This window comes from Molossus molossus, unplaced genomic scaffold (genome assembly GCF_014108415.1).
Source record: "Molossus molossus isolate mMolMol1 unplaced genomic scaffold, mMolMol1.p scaffold_m16_p_15, whole genome shotgun sequence".
Classification (NCBI taxonomy): Eukaryota; Metazoa; Chordata; class Mammalia; order Chiroptera; family Molossidae; genus Molossus; species Molossus molossus.
This window is the reverse complement of record NW_023425350.1, coordinates 20,824,750-20,842,225: the sequence shown is the minus strand read 5'-3', so window position 1 is coordinate 20,842,225 and position 17,476 is coordinate 20,824,750. Positions and strand designations below refer to the sequence as shown.

The 17,476-nt window shown below is 39.1% G+C and overlaps 1 protein-coding gene across 4 annotated transcripts in view; it reads right to left on the bottom strand.

Annotated features, from left to right (window-relative positions):
- Positions 1–17,476, bottom strand: part of TTC27 (tetratricopeptide repeat domain 27) — a 162,549-nt gene that overhangs the window by 124,347 nt on the left and 20,726 nt on the right. For all 4 annotated transcript variants that reach the window (XM_036263218.1, XM_036263219.1, XM_036263220.1 and 1 more), the window contains 3 exons: positions 11,798–11,962; positions 9,494–9,627; positions 2,140–2,252 (listed from right to left, as the gene is read on the bottom strand). In XM_036263218.1, the coding sequence (XP_036119111.1) occupies positions 2,140–2,252; positions 9,494–9,627; positions 11,798–11,962 (412 nt within the window). The remainder of the gene's footprint in view (positions 1–2,139; positions 2,253–9,493; positions 9,628–11,797; positions 11,963–17,476) is intronic.

The following is a 17,476-nucleotide window of genomic DNA, read 5'->3' as shown; positions in this document are numbered from 1 at the left end:
AACGGGGTAGTCCCAGAGACGTGGAAGTGGGGTACAGACTGACAATCCCCAGAAGAAGGGGTGGTGGGGGAGAGATAAATCACAGAACTTACATGCTTGTATGCATGAACAATGGACATGGACAACAAAGCTGGAGACAAGGGGGGTAGGGGCGGGATGGGGAGTATCAGTGGGGGGAAAAGGAGAAACATCTGTAACAAAAGTAAATTAATTAATTAAAAAATAAATAAATAATTATAACAGCCCAGCAGGTGTGGCTCAGTGGTTGAGCGTCAACCCATGCACCAAGGGGTCGCCGGTTCAACTCCTGGTCGGGACACATGCCCCGGTTGTAACCTGATCCCCAGTAGCCTCTAATATTGAGATTCCACCAAGATCATATTTGGGGAAAAAAATAGTATTTGAAACAAGCATTTTCTTGGTTAGTCCTATCTCAACTGTGAAGTCTAAGTCAATATAGCTAAAGTCAAACTGACAGAATGCCTGAGACTATATATATTTGGTGTGATTTAATTTCCTGATGGGTTGACAATTATGAATTTGCCTCAACAATGTTCTAAGAAACAGAATAAAGAAGTCAGAATGTGGCCCTTCCAAGTGTGGCTCAGTTGGCTAGGCACTGTCCTGTGCACCAAAAGGTTGCCAGCTAGATTCCCAGATGGGGCATGTGACTGGTTTGCAGGCTCCATCCCCCCGTGAGGGGTGTGCAAGAGGCAACCAATAAATGTTCCACTCTCACATCTATGTTTCTCTTTCTTCCTCTCCTTTCCTCTCACTCTAAATATCAATAAAAATATTTAAAAATAATAATAACTCAGCTCTGGCTGGTTTGGCTCAGCGATGAGAGCTGATCAAAGAGTCACGGGTTCAATTCCAGTCAAGGGCACATACCTCAGTTGCAGTTTGGTCCCCGGCCCTGGTCAGGGTCATGCGGGAGGCGGCCAGTCGATGAGACTCTCTCACATTGATGTTTCTCTCCCTCCCTCCCACTCTGTCTGAAGATAAATGGAAAAAATATATCCTCAGGTAATGATTAAAAAAAATAAAAGATGCATGACATGTTTGTACATTAGTTGTTTTTTAAAATATATGTTTTTATTGATTTTTTTTCTTTAGAAAGACAAAAACATCGATGTGAGAGAGAAGCATCGATTGGCTGCCTCCTGAACGCCGTCTCCAGGGGGATCGAGTTTGCAACTGAGGTACACACCTTCAGAACTGGCTCTGCAGCACAGTGCGGACTGGGCCTAGCGAAACTGAATGTGGAGTCTGAGTATTAAATGAGAGTGAAGTATGAATGTTATTTTCCTGATTTTGACAGCTGTATTGTTACAATGTACAAAAATACCCCTGCTTGCAGGGATCACACACTAAAGTACTCAGGGTGATAGAGTATCACATTGGAAAATTATTCTCTTAAATTCTTTGCAATTCCTTGCCCTGGCAATGTTTTCTCAAATTTGAAATTACTTCAAATTAGAAAAAATATATAAAAATAAAAGGAAAAACTATTTCTACCACACATAAAGTTCTACAGTATTAAAAAAATAAGTCCATCTTTTGAGATGTAAATATCCTCAAAGTTCAAAATACTCATTCTCACCTATCCTAAATACTTTATTAAGGGTGTATTCCTAGCTAAAGCTTACCAAAAAAATTTTGCTTAAGGAGAAAAGAGAAGGATAAGAATACCAACTCCCAGGAGATTCTGGAGATTCCTAATCTCTAACCTTTTCATTGGCTGCCCAACTATTCTTGATCTTCAGAAGCATCTTCTGCCCTGGCCAGTTTGGCTCAGCGGTTAGAGCATCGGCCAGCAGTCAGAGAGACCCGGGTTCGGTTCCCGCTAAGGGCACGTACCTCGGTTGCAGTTTGTCCCCGGCCCTGGTTGGGTCATGCGGGTAGCAGCCACTCGATGTGTCCCTTTCATATCGATGTTTCTCTCCCTCTCTTTCCCTCTCTCTCCCTCCCACTCTATCTGAACAAAAAATGGAAAAAATGTCCTTGGGTGAGGATTTTAAAAAAATAAAAAGATTCCCTCTTCTCCCACAACTCTTGGGGCCTCCTAAGTAAAGATTTCTGCAACACAAGAACCAACATGCAAGGTGCTCAATGTAGCCAAGTAAGCCATGACCTTACCAGAGTCCAAGGATAACAGCGAGCTCTTCAGCACACAGGTCCGGCATGTGAAACTGTTCACAGTCTGCTAACTTGATCTCATTTAGAACAGTATCATCATTCAGCTCGAGATTCTGGTGGAAGATCAAAGAAAATATTTAGACTAAAAATTAAATTTGATTCATTCAACAGACTGTATGCAACTCACTGCTAGGGAAGGATAAATTACCTTTTTGTTTAAGATTATACAATGTCTACATAGCTTAATAGGCTTTCTTTTGGAACACATATTTGGGGATAATCTACCATGTAGAGATAGAGGACATGCCATCTATATACCTCAGGAATACACTGACAGTATCAATAATAGAGAATAACAGCTGTGCTTTCTACTCTGCCTCTAAACTATAAACTGAAACAACTCCCAACTCTATTTCTCAACAGTATCTGGAACAGCAAAACAATTTGAAAAGAATACAATCTGAGGACTTAGAGGACTCAGTAGAATTGATTTTAAGAATTACTACATGACCTGGCAGATTTGGCTCAGCGGTTGGAATGTTAGCCCTTGGATCGAAAGGTCTCACATTCAATTCCAGTCAAGAGCACGTATCTGGGTTGCAGGTTCAATCCCCAGCCCAGGTTGGGGTAGTGCCAGAGGCAACCAATAGATGTATCTCTCTCACATCGATGTTTCTCTTTCTCTCTCTGTGTCTCTCCCTCTCTCCCTCCTCCCGTCCCTTCCACTCTAAAATCAATAAAAAAATATCCTCAGCTGAGGATTAACAGCAACAAAAAGAATTACTACATAGCCAAGACAGTGTGGCACTGGAATGAAGACAAACATATAGCTGAATGGAAGAGAGTCTAAAATTTTAGATCCACATTATATGGTCAGTTGATTTTCAACAGAAGTGCACAGGTGATTCAACAGAGGAGAGTCTTTTCAATAAATGATTCTGGAACAATTGGATATCCATTTAGAAAATAAGGGACCCTCACCCCTATCTCACACATAATACAAACATACAATCAAAATTTATCACAAACCTTAAAGGAGAAGCTAATAGTAAAAAACTTTTAAAAGAAAGCTTTGCAACCTGGGGTAGGCAGACACCAAAAAACCTGAACTATCAGAGAAAAACTTAATAACCCAGACTTCATCAAATTAAAAACTTTTGCTCTTTGAAAACATTGTTAAAAAAAAAAGAAAAGCCAAGCTACAGACTCAGAGAATATATTCACAAAAGAAATATCTGAAAAGGGGCTTGTGTGAAGAATACTGAAAACTCTTACAACTCAGTAATAAGAAGATAAACCAATATAAAAATGGACAAAAGTTTTGTACAGATGCTTCATAAAAGAAAATATACAAATAGCCAATAAGCATACAAAAATATCCTGGACAATACTAGTCAACAGGGAGATACTAATTAAAATCAGAATGAACTACTAGTACACATACATTAGAATGGATAAAACTTAAAAGACTGACAGTTCTAAATGTCAACAAGAATCTGGAACTTTCTTAAAATGGTATCCACCACAGAAAACAGTCTGCTAGTTTCTTATAATAAACATGCACTTACCATGCGAACTACCCATTCCATTCCTAAATACTTACCAATGAGAAATGGAAACATATGTCCCCACCAACACATGTATTTAAATGTTCATAACAGCCCTGCCCAGTTTGGCTCGGCAGTTGGAGCGTCCACCCACTGACCAAAGAGTCTCAGGTTTGATTCTGGTCAAAGGCATGTACCTGGGTTGCAGGTTCAATGCCTGGCCCCAGTCGGGGTCATGCAGGAGGCAACCAATCAATGTGTCTCTCTCAAATCAATGTTTCTCTCTCTCCTCCTCCCTCCCTCCCTTCAACTCTATCTAAAAATCACTGGGAAAAAAAATATATCCTCAGGTTAAGATTAACAAAAAATAAATAAATAAAATGTTCACCCTGGCCGGTTTGGTTCAATGGTTAGAGTGTCGGCTGGTAGACTGGAGAGTCCCGGGTTCGGTTCCCACTAAGGGCACATACCTCGATTATAGTTTGTCCCTGGCCCCGGTTGGGGTCTTGTGGGTGGCAGCCACTTGATGTGTCTCTCTCACGTCGATGTTTCTCTCTCTCTCTCCTCCTCCTTCTCTCCCTCCTGCTCTATCTGAAGATAAATGCAAAAATGTCCTCGGGTGAGGATTAAATTAAAAATTTTTTTAAATGAATAAATAAAATGTTCACAGCAGTTTTATCTGTAATAGCCCCAAACTACTAGAAATAACCCAAATGTCTGTCAACAGGTAAATTTTTTAAAATTATATATGCTATCTTCAGTCAATGAAATTCTAATCATCACTAAAAGAACATTAGATACATTTCAAAAACATCATGTTAAGTAAGAGATGAGATACAAAAGAGTATATATTGTATGATTCTATTCATATGAAATTCTAGAAAAGACAAACCATCTGTAGTCACAGAAAGCAGATCAATGACTGTTTAGGGCCCGGGGTGGATGAACTGAAAAGGGCATGGTAGAACTTTTAGAGTAGTGGAACACATCTTGACTGTAATGGGTGTGTGTGTGTGTGTGTGTGTGTGTGTGTGTGTGTGTATTTTTGTCAAATCTCATCAAACTATACAATTAAAATGGATCAAGCATTTTACTTTTCTGTAAGTAATATTTCAATAAAATTGTTTTTTAATAAATTATCAAAAAATAGCAAAATCACAATGAGATACACACACTCAGTAGAATGGCAAAAACTAAAAAGACTGACAATACTGTGTGTTGGCAAGGATGTAGAGCAATCAGTGCCCTCATTCTTTGATGGTGGGAATGTAAAATAGTACCACCACTTTGGAAAACAGTTTGGCAGATTCTCATCCAGTTAAAAATATACTTAGCACATAACCCAACCATTCCATTCCTATTTACCAGTGAGAATTAAAAACATATGTTCACACAAAGATCCACACACATCTTCCAAGCAGCTTTATTCGAAATAGCCAAAAACTAGAAACAGCTCAGTCGTCCACCAACAGGGGAAGGGATAAACACACTGTGGTATTAATCATGATAAACAGGAGCTAACTATTACTATCAAAATATCAATGAATCTCAAACAGTATGCTAAGTGAAAGAAACCAGACACAAAAGAGTCATACTGTATGATTTTACTTATTTGAAAGTCTAGAAAAAGACCAGCTCTAGTCTGTGACAGAAAGCAGACCAGCAGGAGGGGAAGGGACTACAGGGACATGCACGGACTTCCTGGCAGGATGAAAATGGCTCTATATGTTTAGTGCTGTGGTGGTTACGTGTGTTTATTTATCAAAACTGTACATTTAAAATGGATACCTTTTATTTTATGTAAGTATTTCCTCAATAAGCTTGATTTAAATTTTTTTCTAATTCAATAAAAGCAGCTAAAACCAAGAAGACTTTAGGAGTTACATGGGGCTGGGCAGAAGGCTGAAAACTGTCTGTGACCGAAAGGTCAGCCTCTTAACTGGTAATCTCTTACATGGTAAACATTTATCTGCCTATATCACAGCCCCAAAGAACAGCTTTCCTTGTTTATCCTCAAATTCATGCTAAATATAGGCCCTGTTCTATCTAATAGGTTTCAAGAAACAGTGCAAGAACCGTTGATGGGAGGAACACAAAAATGTGGGCTGCTTCTCAGTCTCCACAGAAAAAATGCCTTTTCCTCCCTGAGGGAGCACCCTTCAAAAGGCAGGGCTGGCAGGTGCATAGCACACCCTGGTGGCCAACCATTTTCAACACAGGCCTTTCATATTTTTAAATCTAGAGCTGCAAATGTAATTTTAAATCCTCTAAATGCAACACTTAAGGGATTAAGCAAAGAAGAAAAAGAAAGACTCGTGGACACAGACAACAGTATGGTGGTTACCAGAGGGAAAGGGGATTGGGGGGAGATAGAAGAGGGTAAAGGGGGATAAATGGTGATGGAAGGAGACTTGACTTTAGGTGGTAAACACAATACAATATACAGATGATGTATTGTAGAATTGTATATCTGAAACCTATATAATTTTATCAATCAATGTCAGCCCCGTAAATTCAATTTAAAAAGTTTTAAAAATAAGAATAAAGTTATTTAAACTAATACATCAAAAATATTATCCTTGTAACATGTATCAATAGAAAATAATTAGATTCTATACATTCTTTTTTGTACACAGTCTATGAAATCTGGTATTCCTTTTACTTCACTACATTTCAATTTGGACCAACCAACTTTGAAGTGATTATCAATCACATGTGGCTGATTGTTACCACTGGACTGGTCAGCTCTAGGGTATCCCAAACTCTCACTTTATTCATACTGATAAGGTTGTATCAACCTGCTTATAAATTCCCCATGATTAATAACCTATTTGTACAGTGCCTTACCAGACCTAATCTGGTCCTTTCACAGAGTGTGATGTGGGAAAAACAAATAAGGAAACTAAGAATCTAAAAACTGTCCCAGGTTCTCACCCTGGCTAGACAATTAGGATGTGACAGGAACCCTGGTCTCCTCCCAGCCCAGGACTCCTCCTCCTCCACCACAGAAGACTTGAGAATAGACATGTCAGTGTTAGCAACAGGGCATTCTTCATTTACCAGGTACAAAACAGGTGAGCAAAACAGTTTTGATCTCCATCCAAGATTCTCTCTGTTCCCACTCAGCTCTTTTTGAAATTAAAATGGGTCTACTGCAGTGCCAACAAGCCCCGAATTTAATATTCTACTTTAGTTCCACTCGAACTTCGTAACATTCTACCTACTCAATAAATGTGCTAGTCTTTCAGACCTATGCAAGTGATGCTTAGGATAATGTTACTGTGTGCAGGTCACAGACTTCTTTTTATAGTGTTGCCCTTGCAGAGTAATAAATGTTGTCTAGTTTACCTAGCAAACGTCTGAAACTGCATGATCATGGACCTTTGGAGAGGCTTAGTTTTTGCACTGAAACTTGTACAATCTTGTGACAGAGACCAGCCACATTAGACATATCTGGACTCTCCTGAATTATAGAATTTTTCTTGTTCTGAATATCCTTGACATTACAGTTGACAAAAACAAAAAATGGGTATTTCAGATCTGTTTTCTAAAACCTCTTATGCCAGAGAATCACATGCAAAAACTAACTTTGTACCTACTAATTTTTTTTTTATTTTTTTATCCTCACCGGAGGACATTTTTCCATTTTTTGTTCAGGTAGAGTGGGAGGGAGAGAGAGAAACATCGATGCGAAAGGAACACATCGAGTGGCTGCCACCCGCACGACCGACCAGGGCCGGGGACAAACTGCAACCGAGGTACGCGCCCTTAGCGGGAACCGAACCCGGGTCTCTCAGGACCGCAGGCCGACGCTCTAACCGCTGAGCCAAATCAGCCAGGGCTGTACCTACTAATTTTGACATCTTTTAGATATGTATGAAAGTGTTGTGTTGAAGCAGCAAACCAAGTGTTGCATTTTGGGTATTTAGTTCTCTTCACCATCCTGGTGTCTTCATTTATACCATCAAATGTATGACATACTGTTGTAGTGCATATACTTTTGTCATTATTTCCCTTTGCATTCAACTTATTTATTTACTTACTTATTTATTTATGGTTAATTCTCATCCAAGGATATTTTTTCCATTGATTTTTAGAGAGTGGGAGGGAGCGAGGGGGGCAGAGGGGAGAGAGAGAGAGAGAGAGAAACATCGATGAGAGAGAACATCAACTGGCTGCCTCCTACATGCCCCTCACTGGGGACTGGGCCCATAACTTGGGTGTGTGCCCTGCCCGGGTATTGAACCAAGACCTCTTGGTGCATGGGTCAACACTCAACCACTGAGCCACACTGACCAGGCACAGGAGAAAATTTTCAATAGGAGAGCGCCACATTAAAAATATTAATAAACAATGGATTACTGAATTAAATGCTTGGATTGCAGAATTAAATCTTTTTTTTATTGTTAAAAGTATTACAGATGTCCCCCTTCCCCCACTCCTTTTGCTCCCCTCTCCCGCTTTTCCCAGCCTAATGTCTATATCTCATTCCACCTTCTCACCTATATTCTTATCTCAACCACTGATTGCGCTAAATCTCTTTTCATTGATGCTGTGCTTTGGTCTAAAAATTAGGCTTATGACAATTAATCTAAGACTTAGGGAGGGACTTGGGTTACCTCAAAAACTTAGAAAGAAGGGTCCAGTGTACACAAAAAGGAAATGGAGGATGGAAGCAGTTATCAGCCCAGTTTCATGACCAGCATCAACACAGCAATCCAAATACTGATTCAAACACGGCCCTACCGACTTCAGGAAGTACAGGCGACACCCTGGTAGTCTTATCCCTAAGTTTCTACATCCTTCCCTTCCTTCCTTCTTTTTCCTCTTAGAATCAACTGCTGTTGCTCCCAGAAGTTATAATAAAACAAGCAGAATGCTTGCAGCAAGCCCAGGGGGTGCAATATCTCATCAAAGGCATTCCTTGGGTTCCTGACTGTTGCCATCCCTAACCCCGACCCTCAGCATTATTTCAATACAAAGAGAGCTTTAGTGTTCAGTGTACACAAGGTAAATGTGTTTGCGGGCTCTAGAATAAAGAGTAGCAAGACATGGGCTTCAAGGGCAATAACATCAACCAAAGAACAACCAAAAATGATTCAGGGTCTCTGAAATAAGAAAATACAAATGTGTTTTTAAAAAAATACACATATAAATATATATATAAATGATAATGGCCTTCATGGAAGCAGCTGGATAGGCCCTTCAGTAGGTAAACTGACCAAGAGCCATAATTTCAAGTTTCAAGAAGAGAAAGCATTAGCCACATCAAGAAAAACATACTACGGCAGGAACCAGCCCAATAACAGAGTAACAAGACAAACTGAAAAACTGGTAAAAAGGAATTCTAATCATCTGTTTAAATATTTAGATGCCTAAGAAGTTTTAAGCCTCAGTGTTCAAAAATATCCACAGAAGGCAAAAGTAAGGCAAGAAATATGGCACATCTGTAACAAAAATAAATTAATTAATTTTTAAAAAAAGAAAAGAAATATGGCAGCAGCCAGAAAACCTAGTCTCTCCTCAGCCTGTCTTTCAGATTTCTTCAAGGGTGGGAAGCAGGTAACACAACTAACTGTATTACTAATTCATACTTACTGAAGAGCAGTTAAGTTTTATCTCTAATTTATCTCTACTTAAAGAGTAAAAAAGGCATAAACATGGGCAATTTTTAGCCCCAACCCCCTTGAAAAAGCTAGAGAAGAGCCAAAACGCCACTTCCCACTCTGTTCAGTGTTTCTGTGAAATTCGCGTATTGAAACTGTTAGACTTGGATACTAATTTAAATAACTCAGGATCCTACTTACCTTGGTTAAATATTCCTTAGGAGTCGGGGCTGGACTGAATTCACAATTTGAAGACACATCCCCTTCCCTTCTTACATCTAGAATAAGTTGTGCCACATAATTTTCCTGGAACCGTGTCCTTTTGCCCAAAGCACCTAAAAAATATAAAATTATATTTATTGATTTGTCAATCAAATCTTCTATACAATCATAAAGAGCAATATTTTCAGAGTACTTTAGAGGTTATAAAGTGTTTCTCCATCTCACAAAGAGAAACCCGAGTCTCAGGGATGATTTTAAATGACTTATAAAGTTATAAAAGCCAATAAGCTATGGGGCCAGAATGCAAACCCAGGATTTCTGCCAATAGATTCCATACACTAACTTTTGCATCACACTACCTACACTTCCTCAAAAGAACAGCTCATGAAGTGCCATAGGTAGAAGAAATATCATCATCTCCATGGAACAGATAATAACATGTAGGTTCTGAGGTAAAAATCACAGGGTTTCTCAGTATCAGACCCAGAGCTTAAAGCCAGGGTGTTCAGGTTCTAAATCCCAGTCTTTCTATTATACTATCTGGCTTCATGTAACACCAAATTTTTTTTTCATTTTGTAACTGAAATAACTTGCTGCAGAATAGCATTAAGAGAAGCAAAAGTTCTCACATCTATTTTCTGGTAAGAGTCAAGATTATAAAGACCCTTGATAACAAAAGCCAGTCTATAAAGTCTGGATTTTATCCTGCTATGAGTCGGGCTCCAAGTTATACATAACCTTTTAAACACGTTACACTAAAAGCAGCTACTGAGATGGTCTGAAACAGCTTACATTATTTATAGTAAGGCTAGAGCCGAATGGAAAAAAATAATCTGATTCTCATTTTATATTTATGCATACCACATTTATATTTTTAGTTGTTCACTCTTATCTTGGAAAAAAATTATGAAAACTAGGTAGCAAATACACCAACAGTTAAAGCTAACCATACACAGTACTATGCTATTAGTTTTTCCAGTAGTCCAAAAATAAGTCTCCTAAATCTACAATATTCAAAATCATAATCTCTAAAACCAACCTCACAAATTATATTGTATATAAATATCTTTTCAAACGCAGACAAGACTCCAACTTACACACAGCCATTGTTCCAAAAGTTGTAAACGGGATATTTAATAATTTTCCCTTCACAATAATAAAAGATGGCTAAGATCCCAGACCAGGCCACAAAGTCGTATTTAACTCATAATATATCTAAAGGATTTTATTATATAATTAAATAAGAAGTGTGGAGTTTAGGGGCTAAGAATGGGCCTTAGAAATAATCTAGACCCAGCCTAAGAACAACATAATAGGTTCAATCATTTTAATACATACAGACTGGGAGTAACAGTCTGGTATGCTGAGCCCATGTTTAACAAGTATAAATAGTGTGATCAACTGAGGATGTCTGACTTTCATTAATATACTCAATTCTGAATGTCAATTATATTGTGAGACATAGGGATAAAGGACTATATAAAAAGAAACTAATGTTTCCTATTTGGTACTCAGAAGAAACAGAGGTTTTAGGAGAAATTCTATATGTTCACTCAACAAATGTTTATTGAGTACCTACTACATGCCAGATAGTGTTGTAAGACATTGAAGAAACACCTAAACAAAACAGTCAAAAATTTGGTCTTAAGGAATACAAAAAAAAAACAACCCAGGATAGAAACCACAAATGGGTATTTCTTGTATAAAAAGATATAAGAAAGAGCAATGTAGAAAGGACAAACTAAACTTGGGAATCAGGAAGAGGTCTTAGGAGACCCACACCTACAACCAAATGGTCAACTAGATTAGGAAGTAAATGGGCATCTTCGGGATGAAAGAAAATATATCATTTCAAATTTGTTGTAAAACTATAAATTTTTAAAATCTATTTTTATAAAGCAAAAATCAGGACACAGAAAATCAAATACAAACAGCTCTGGCCAGTTGCTCAGTGGTTAGAGCACTGGTCAGCGAACCAATGAGTCGTAGGTTCAATTCCAAACAACGGCATGTACCTCAGTTGCAGTTCATCCCCAGCCCTGGTCAGGGTCATGCGAGGGGCAACCAGTCAATGTGTCCTTCTCACTTCGATATTTCTCTCCTCCCTCCCTCCCTCTCACTCTACCTGAAGATACATAGAAAAATATCCTTGGGTAAAGATTAAAAAAAAAAAGAAAGAAAATCAAATATATCCAAACAATATAACCAAACTGAACTACCAATGTATATATTAATTTTATCATAAAAATAAACCAATTATCCACAAAAGACAAAAAGCCGTACCTGTCAAATTAATTTGTAATTTGCTGATGTCTTTAGCAATGCTGAACTGATCATTTGCTTTTTTATATTCATAAAAGTACAAATATATATATGCACATTCCAGATGCAATTGAATAGCCAAATATCGACCTGAATCACCTACGAACAGATGCTCTAGCTTCATCACTGCAAGATAAAAGACAAAACATTAAAAACTATAATGAGAATATAGTTATATTGAGTATAATGTTGAGTCCATAATATGTAAAGTATGTATTACACTAGCACTGCTCTTAAAGAATTTTAAATCTGGAAGATAAGGGACACATATAATAATAGTTCACAGCTAACATATGCTGAGCACTTACATATTCCAAGCATGAAGCTAAGGACATTAGACACCTTACCTCCTTTACACCAAACAATCCTAGGAGATATGATTCATAACCCCACTCTTTCTAATTTTAGAGTGCTTATCTGCCATATTCTAAAAAATATCAACACAAGGTGTTGACACAAAGTACCAAATGCATCTATGAAGAGTTAAACAATATAAAAAATCTGATGAGATTAGCTTACAATTTCCCTCGTAAAGAATGTAGAATTTCTCCCTTAAAATAAAAGAAGAGCCCTTGCTGATTTGGCTCAGCAGTAGAGTGTCAGCCCATGGACCAATGAGTCGCAGTTTGGATTCCGGCCAAGGGCATGTACCTCGATTGCAGTTCATCCCCAGCCCCGGTCAGGGTCATGCAGGAGGCAACCAATCAGTGTGTCCCTCTCACGGTGATGTTTCTCTTTCTCTCCCTCTCTCTCCCTTCCACTCTATCCGAAGATAAATAGAAAAATATCCTCGGTGAGGTTTAAAAAGAAAAGAAGAGCTCTTCCCCAAAGCAGCCTGATGTGACCTCTAAAAATGGTCCAGAACTCACTAGACCCAGAAAACCCCACAAAATCATGCAAATCAGGAGGTTCAAATCTTCATGTTCACTTTAAGAACACCTGTGAAACTGCCCTGGCCATCAAGGGTTCACATATCCAAAAAGCCACCAAATATCTGAAGGACATCACTTTACAGAAGCAATGTGTGCCTTTCCGTCGTTACAATGTGGAGTTGGTAGGTGTGCCCAGGCCAAACAGTGGGGCTGGACACAGGGTCGGTGGTCCAAAAAGGGTGCTGAACTTCTGCTGCACATGCTTAAAAATGCAGAGTAATGCTGAACTTAAGGTGTAGACGAAGATTCTCTGGTCACTGAGCACATCCAGGTAAACAAAGCTCCTAAGAGGCAGCACAGAACCGACAGAGCTCATGGGTGGATTAACCCACAGTGAGCTCTCCTGGTCACAATGAGATGATCCTTACTGAAAAAGAGCCAACTGCTTTTCAACCAGAAGAAACTGAACAACTGTAAACCTACTTTTGCCCCACCCTGTGTTACAGATATAAGTCCCTTATCAGATATATCATTTGCAAGTATTTTCTCCTATTCTGTGGGTTGTCTTTCCCTTTCCTGATAGTATCTTTCAAAACAAAAGTTTTTTCATTTTGATGAAATCTAATTTCTTTCTTTCTTTTGTTGCTCATGCGTTTGGTGTAGTATCTAAGTATCTATTGCCAAATCGGAGGTCAGGAAGATTTACCCCTATATTTTCTCCTGAGAGTTTTCTAGTTTTAGCTCTTACATTTAGGTGTCTGACCCATTTTTATCTAACTTTTGTATATGATGTAAGGTATGGGTCCAATTTTATTCTTTTACATGTGGCTACCCAGTAGTCCCAATACCATTTGTTGAAAAGACTCTTTTTTCCTCATTAAAACATTTAACATGTAGAATAAAGCAAGTAATTTTGTTAATACTGTTAGGAACAAGATTTTCAATTTAAGAAGAGAGTACAAGTATCAACCAAGGATATAAACATTTTGCAAGGTTAGACTTCTCTTTCTCAAACTACAAGAGAAAGTTTATTTAGAAAGTCACAGAGCCCTGGCCGGTTTGGCTCAGCGGTTAGAGCGTCAGCCTGCGGTCCAGAGAGACCCGGGTTCGGTTTCCGCTAAGGGCACGTACCTCAGTTGCAGTTTGTCCCCGGCCCTGGTTGGGTTGTGTGGGTGGCAACCACTCGATGTGTCCCTTTCACGTCTATGTTTCTCTCTCTTTCTCCCTCCCACTCTATCTGAACAAAAAACAAAAAAATCTCCTCGGGTGAAGATAAAAAAAATACAAAAACACGGTTAGAAAGTCACAGAGGTAGAAGTGAGCCGTAGAGAAATGGGCTCAGGAAACAAGCTACAGAGGCAAAAGAAGGGGCCTTAGAGCCTAGGAGGAAGGAAGAGAGGGAAGGAGGCAGGGAGAGAAGGAAGAAGGGAAAAAGGAGATGAGAGGAGGAGGAAAGACAAGGGCATGCTCCTGGAACAGACAGCGAGCACGCCAGGTTAGATTCTAACTGGAGCCCGTGGTCAGGGTTAGGGACTTCAGCCGAGTTTGCCAGGGCTTGGTCTTGGTTTTCCAGGAATGATATCTCAAAAGGGGCCTCAGCTGATGCACTTGCAGAGGTTGGAGATACGAGCTCTGCGTTTGCCAAAACCAGGATCGGTAGCTTGACAGAGACTCATCTAGCAAGTCTGCAAAGCCTGGGGCTCACCGAAACATTTGCTGGGACTGGACCAGTATGTTTGGGATTAGGGTCTCAACTGGTGTATGTGACAGGGTCAGGGACTTGCCCAGCATTCAACAGGGCTGGGTCAAGTACTAAGCTATGTGTTCCTCGAAGCCAGGGCTGAGGGAGCCGCCTACACAGTTGAGCTAGAGTCTAAGAGACAGTCTGCATGGCTGGGAGATTAATTACATAAAGACTGTACTTCTATTAAAGATCACTGTAGCCTTTTCACTGTAGGAGAGGGAAGTTACACATTTGGAAGAGAGTAGACTAGAATAAACCCTGTGATAATGACCTGGAACAAGAGATGATGTAAATTCATGGCCTTTAATAGAATGATACAGAAAAAGATATAGATGTAAATATGTATGTATGTACACACATATACATACTTCCTAGCTATGTCTGTTGAAAGGTCTTAAAAGAAACCAGAACTCCTTAGAGAAATTACTGATTCCAGGGCTGGAGCAAGGAAATAGAAAATGAGGCTAAAATATCTTCTTGTATCAGAAAATAAAGTGTTCAACGATATGTTGAAAGAACCCAGAAGTCAGTTTGAACAAGTTCCCGCTGGCCAAATCTGGGATAATTTGAGCATCAAAATGATAATGGTAATACATTATAATCCACTGAATGAATTAGAAATCCATGAGTCCATACTCACATCAATATATAAATAAATTCAAAGTTTGAGGAGGGACAGGAACATGATTTCTAAGTACCTCACCATAAAACACTAATTAATTATAAAGACTAATAGCCCAAAACTAGAAGTAATCCAAATTTCCATCAACAAATGAATGGATAAACAAACTGCTGTTTCCATTTAATGGAACGCTACATAGCAATTAAAAGGAATGAACCATTGTTATATGTTCACTACATGGGTAAATCAAAATAATTACATTGAGTGAAAGAAGCCAGGAAAAAAAAAAAAAAAGAGTACAGACCAAATGAATCCATTTTCATAAAATTATGGGAAATGCAAAGTAATGTACTGTGATAGAAAGATCAAAAGCTGCCTGAAGAGACTGGGGAGAGGGCAGGAGAGGGCAGGCACGGTGGGAAGCAGGGCAGCAACGTGTGGTTTGGGGGGAATAAAAGTTACCTGTACTGCACTTGCAACTTCCAAAAAGTGTTGTGAGTGTTTCAAGTTCTTTGTTAATCCCAAACCATTAGGAATTAAAGAAAAATAATTAAGAACATATCTTGCCTTTCCTGAACTATATTTTAGGGTTAGGAATAGCCTTGATGATTCTTCTTTACAAAAGAATTCTAGGAGGAAAAAAAAAGTAGAAAGAATGACTGAATTATAAAATTAGTAGGCAAGTGCTTAAGTTAATAGAAAGACTATACTCTCTTTCCGAAATGCAGGCCAGTGTCTTAAGTAAAATGCCAACCAAATGAAAACCTCATAAAATTTTCAATAGTTGGGTGGAGTGTATCTATTACAAGCCATAAAGACCAGAAAGGCACACAACCTATCACGTCTAATCAGGAAAGTGTTAGCCAACTCCAATTCATTTCCCCTAAAAAATTCCTCTCCTCCCTGACCTCCATACTTTTCAAGCTCTGTTTCCTACTGCTACCTGAATTCTTCCATCCTTCTGCCTCGCTCTCCATCCTGACTATTCCCCTCTCTTCCATCCCATAACTTTTAATCAACAGCTACTGAACTATTATATATGCTTAGAATTGTGCTAAATCCTACAGAAGATTATGCCTTGCTCTCCCCTAAGGAGATAAGGGGGATGGAGAGAAGAGCTAGAAAGAGAAGAAAAACAATCAATTATTCAATACACAGTTAATTTGATCTGAAATTCTATGGTACTGGCCCTAAGTACCAAAGGGGGGAAATCGTAAGGATAGAATGGTTGAATAAACCTTGTCAGAAGACCTGGGCCTTGAAAGATAGATGGAATTTGGCTACAACTTCACCTCTAGACTGTAAGATTCCAAAAAAAATTTTAAAAATAGTGTTCACTGTCTGTTCGCTGCTGTATGCCTAGCACCTATCACAGTTGGTGCTCAGTAAATGTCTTTGGAGTGAGCAGATATTTAAATCCTTTGATGGCTAGCACCAAGATGGAAATCCAATGTCCTAGTGATCTAAGGTCTATCTACCCACTCAACCTGACACACAACCCTTCACACTCTGCTCCAGCCATTCCAAATTCCTGCAATCCCCCCCCCACAAAGATGTTGAAAGTCTCTGTACCTCTTTGTACATATTTTATACCTTGTTACCCTGCCCAACTTGTCCACCTAATAAATTCGCACTAATTTTTTTTTTTTTTTTTTGGTTAATTCTCACCTACGGATAATTTTCCATTGTTTTTGTTGTTTTAAGAGAGAGACATTGATTGGTTGTCTCCAGCACAACCCTGACGGGGGCCAGGGATCAAACCTGCAACCCATGTACCGCCCTTGACCAGAATCGAACCTGCGACCCTTCAGTCCATGGGCTGATGCTCTAACTGCTAAGCCAAACCGATCAGGGCCTCACTGATTCTTCAAATATCAGTTCAAGCATCGGCCACATTATGAAGCCTTCTCTGATCTCTCCAGTTCAGACTCCTTATGCCCTTTTATTCTTCCTATATGCCAGTACCTACCTACTGAGTTCATTGACATCCCTAGCATCTAACACAGTGACTGAACACAGCAAGCATTCAAAAAAATTTTTCTTATTAAATATTAAATTTGACAGGAAATAAAAAATTTTTAAAAAAGATTTTTTTCTAATGAAAATGATTACATGATGAAATTGATATTTAGAAAAATTAAACCAGTACTAACATATAGGGAGTAGGAATAAGGGCCAAGAACGAGCCTATATGGGACGTGCAACCTTTCAGACATAAAGTTCTAGTGCCTAGCCTGGCCAGTGTGGCTCACTGGTGTGCACCAATAGGTCGCTGGTTCAATTCCCAGTCAAGGCACATGCCCAGGTTGTGGGCCTGATCCCCAATGGGGGGCATGCAGGAGGAGGCCAATCGATGTTCTCTCTCATCGACGTTTTTCTCTCTCTCTCCCTCTCCCTTCCTC